The 4,387-nt window shown below is 50.5% G+C and overlaps 1 protein-coding gene across 1 annotated transcript; it reads right to left on the bottom strand.

Annotated features, from left to right (window-relative positions):
• Window positions 1-529: 529 nt before the first annotated feature.
• LOC124680864 (E3 ubiquitin-protein ligase SRFP1-like) lies at window positions 530-2,648 on the bottom strand. Its single transcript, XM_047215900.1, has 12 exons — window positions 2,568-2,648; window positions 2,365-2,452; window positions 2,220-2,258; window positions 2,104-2,136; window positions 1,944-2,021; window positions 1,826-1,869; window positions 1,508-1,548; window positions 1,342-1,424; window positions 1,154-1,245; window positions 970-1,039; window positions 817-855; window positions 530-703 (listed from the first exon to the last, which is right to left on the bottom strand). The coding sequence occupies exons 1-12, from the start codon at window positions 2,618-2,620 to the stop codon at window positions 575-577; spliced, it is 789 nt and encodes a 262-aa protein (XP_047071856.1). The 5' UTR covers window positions 2,621-2,648; the 3' UTR covers window positions 530-574.
• Between the last annotated feature and the right edge of the window lie 1,739 nt (window positions 2,649-4,387).

Genomic DNA, 4,387 nt, shown 5'->3' with positions numbered 1-4,387 from the left:
ATAAACAGGCATCTTTTTCATCTATGACGTATTTTGATTCGAAACATGGTTGTGTTAATTAGAAGGGAGCAGATGAAGGAAATTAAGAGAGAGTTAGCGGACCCAACCCCTCCGTTGCATAGGTTGCATGGCTAGCGCTGAGAACGGGGCAGACTCTAGGGGAACGGCTGATGCAAGTTTTAGGAAAATTTCAGATACGGCAGTTCCTCCCGAATCAGGCCTAACACTGCTTTAAAAACTGTGATGTACACAACGCAAAGAAAGCCTGAGCAACAAATTAGCTCATTTTCTTTTCCAGCAGCAGCAAGTCCTTGCCAAACGTGCCCATATTTGAGCAGGAATGCACGAACTGACTGGTGATGGCATTTTTCATTCATTCGTTCTCTCTCTCTCCTTCCTGGCAAATTGGTGCCGTAGATACATATAAATCGGTACCGTATGTAATGATTCTGCGCAGTTCATGTTGGGCTGGAATTAACAATAGTACATCAATCGCGGCTACTAAATATAATCATAATCTTCACCGAGAAGCGACATGACCGACGAAGCAATATGCAGGTGTCGATCGGAGCTACTAGGCCGGGAGCACCGGGGGAGCGACCCTGCAGGTGTTGTAGGACTGGCAGTGGCAACACTTCCTCTGCCCTGCCATGCCCGGGTACACTCGCGTCGTGTCCCTGCAGTCGTTGCACACGATCCATCCCTGCACCAACCAACAAACACATGCCAGCAGTGATGGCATCAGAGAGCCACTAGATTTATTTCACTGGGTACTGCATTACTACGTAGTACTCTAGCAAATTTGTTGGCACTGACCTTTCCCATGTAATCCGTGCGCAAGAAATTCGCCTCGATCTGAAAAAAGAAAGAAAAAAATCTGGTCACGAGAATGTGTAACGAAATTTGACACGAAAAGATCGAATCATGCTGATGTTGTGGATCAGAAAATATACATGATGACGTACTTACCTCGGCGTCCAAGGCACTCAAGAACTTTTCCATGTCAAAGATAGACATGGAGCACATGGGGCAAGTGAACCTGCAAACACGGATAGCATTATCTAAGCAAGATAAACAAGATCACACGAAAGGGATGGATTCCGTGTGGGGGTAGGGGTAGGGGGGATTGATAGACAGGCATGGGCGCGATTACTTGTCGTGCTTCAGCATCTCGTGGAAGCACTGCAAGTGCATGGTGTGCCCGCATCTCAGCACGGACGTCTCCCTCAGAGAATCGAACAGGTACTGCATTTGCAAGTACAGTATTCGAATGAGAAGAAGAAGACTAAGAAGAAAACTTGGTAATCAAAACTTTAATTTGTGATCCGTGACAGGGCACACCTCGTAGCAGATTGGGCAGTTGTTCTTCATCGAGTCCTCGATGCAACGATGTTTGTCGCGGAGAGTGACCGAGTAGCACGATCCTGTGGCGCCACCGGATAGATGCAAGTTGGAATCAGACCAAACCATCCAGGTTAGGATTGGATGATCGATGAAAGGGGCTTACCGCACTTCTGGCAGTGGAAGAACTTTTCCTTCCCTCCAACTCTGCAGAAATGCGCAACAGTTTCAGTCAGCTCGGCAAAGCTGACAAGTACTACTACAATTCAGGGCGATATGTCAAAACTACGACTCAAAGTGGAAACTCAAACCATTAATTTTGTGATACAATCATATCCATGTGGTCAACCCTCAACGTTCTAGAATCGCATTTAGATCGCGTAACTAACAACACTAGGTCATGCTTAACTGCTTATCCCCAAAAAGAAGTTGCATGTGAAACTAGACCGAAACTACACGGTTTAAAAATTGAGGGGAAACATACCTGCAGATGCCGCAGTCTTTGCAATGGTATTGCTCCTTGTCAACCTGCAGAAGAAGAGCAAGATCTCATGAACAACGCAACCACCACCAAATCCATCAAAAGGGAAAGGGAATCTCACATCGTCGTCCAAGAATTTGCACGCCCTGCAGAAGTACTCCCCCATGCAGACGCCGCAGTTGGTGCACAGTTGCGCGATCTGATCACCAGAATTCATCCACATTCATAACGCGAGAAACAGAAAGGAGGAAAAAGGTACTACAATCGGAACGGAAACTGACCGGCTGCTCGGTGTCACAGACGAGACATATAACCTGCAACGGAAAACGGTTGCTCTGTTACTAGTTGAAAGCAAGAAACAAGATGCAGCATACAAGTAGCAAGAGAAGAAGCGCACCGATTCAACGGCATGTCGGTCGAGCTCATGCCCGTCTTTCTAAGCCCAATCCAAGAAGAAGAAAGATGTTGACGAAAAAGCAGAGAAAGAGATGTCAGGAGCATGATATGAGTCGAAGCGAGCAGAGTAGAGGAGCGGCAGAGACCGTGGACTCGTTGTGGCAATGGCGGCAGTTGAAGACGTCGTTGCAGCAGGGCGCCCGGATCCTGCACCGCCTCCGGTAGTGCTTGCATCTGCACGCATGACGAAGCAGCAGCAGTCTCCGGTCAGTCAGCCGCCCATCGATAGAACAGAGGAGACGCTCTATATCAAACAAAGGATAATACACGATACAAACAAGAGACATACCCGAACCCCATCTTGCCGAAGCCGCGGCGAGCCTCGTCGAGCTCCATGTCCATTGGCGGTGCTCTTGTCCCGGCTTGGCGGCGGCGGGCCGGCGGCGGCTTGGAGATCTGGCCTGGGGGGGAGGCTGTTGCCGCGCTAGGATGAGGAGAGTATATTTTTATACTGCTATACACTAGTGTCTTGCGTGCGTAGCTACCGAGAGTGGCTCTGGGGTGTTACCGAGAATGGCAAGAAACAGGAGTTGGGGATTGGGCCGTGGTCCTTGAGAATCAGACGAGAGACAGGCGCTGTAAAATGGCAATTCTATACTACTACTAGTGCGTACGTGAAGTTCTTTCTCAGGTTCTTGTTGGGAGGCAGAGACACACAATCACTCTGATGTGCAATTGTTTTTCCATCTCTTCAACTCTCATCTTCTTCTTCTCCTTCATAAGTATGGGTGTTGCTTCTGTAGGTCAGAGAATCAAGATAGGCCTACTGCTCTTTTCTTTAACTTATCATCATCAAGAAACTCGAGATCCAGGAGCCTTTGCGCTTCTTTCTCCGCCCTTTTCTTTATTCAGAGAAGAAGAATTTATTTGTTGTCAACAGCGTCGCTTTGTTAGGGGCGGGTGGTGGTGGCGTGTGGGCAAAAAAAGGAAAATCAAAGCTGCGTGGTGCGTCGTTCCATTCCGAAGCATCAAGATGACGATTCTTTGCTCCTCCGGCGGGTCACTGAATTCTAACTCGACAGCGTACGCGTCAACCCCTCCGAATTGTAATGTCACTTCAACGCAGTCTGGTGGTGGTGTGTACGTCAACAACGTGACGGGTCCATCAATTGGGGCTTCAACTAAAAGCCTCCATCAGTCCCGTGCTTAGAGCATTCTCCCGAGCGACGTTTTTTTCCATCTGGACGGCAAAATTCGGTCCAGTCGCGCCCCCGGTTCCTTGTTTTCGTGCGGATTTGGCCCTTCATCCATCCGGCGAGCCCACGCCATCCCCGATCCCCCGGGGAGCTATCGGGGAGTCCGGACGAGTGAAAAGCGGGGAAGGGCCCGATCTATCGGCGACTGGACACACGAACCCCACCACCACCTCGCTCAAAATCCCCCCTCCCCTCGTATCTCTCTCGCCGCCGGCACCACCCCGCCTGCTTCTTGCCCAGATTTCGTCGTCCCTCCTTCCTGCCTGCCTATATTCAGCCGTCTTTCGACGACGGCCTATCTGCCTGCTCCTCCGCCTGCCTGTTTTTCGACGACGGCCTACTCCTCGTCGTTCGCGTCTCGGCTAGCCTCGACCACGCCCGTCAGGTGTTCGTCCATTTGCCTCGCCGGCCATGGACTCGGACGAAGAGGAGGAGCAGATGTTCGTCGAGCTTATGCGAGAAGAGATGGCAGCCGCCACCCAAGACGAGGAGCACATGATGATCATCGGTTGCTTATCAAGCATGTACGCCGGGGTGGCAACTGGTCGACGTGGTGGGTCGGCACCAGGTTGCCGAAAGTGCAAGCCGAGACAGCGAATGGAGGGCTACTGCATGTTGTACGCCGACTACTTCGCGGACAATCCATTGCACGGTGAGACTATTTTCAGACGTCGTTTCAGGATGAGCAGAAAGCTATTTCTGCAAATTGTGTATGCCATCCGAGACTTTGACCCCTACTTCAGATGCAAGGTGGATTGCACTGGCTTGGTTGGATTTTCGTCACTGCAGAAGTGCACAGTGGCTATGAGGATGCTGGCGTATGGAGCTCCCGGTGATGGTGCAGATGACTTTCTTCGGATGGCGGAGTCTACCGCCCTTGATTGTTTCTACCGGTTCTGCAGGGCCGCCATAG

The sequence above is a fragment of the Lolium rigidum genome, unplaced genomic scaffold, assembly GCF_022539505.1.
Source record: "Lolium rigidum isolate FL_2022 unplaced genomic scaffold, APGP_CSIRO_Lrig_0.1 contig_30023_1, whole genome shotgun sequence".
NCBI classification, from domain to species: Eukaryota; Viridiplantae; Streptophyta; class Magnoliopsida; order Poales; family Poaceae; genus Lolium; species Lolium rigidum.
This window is presented reverse-complemented; position numbering and strand designations above follow the sequence as displayed.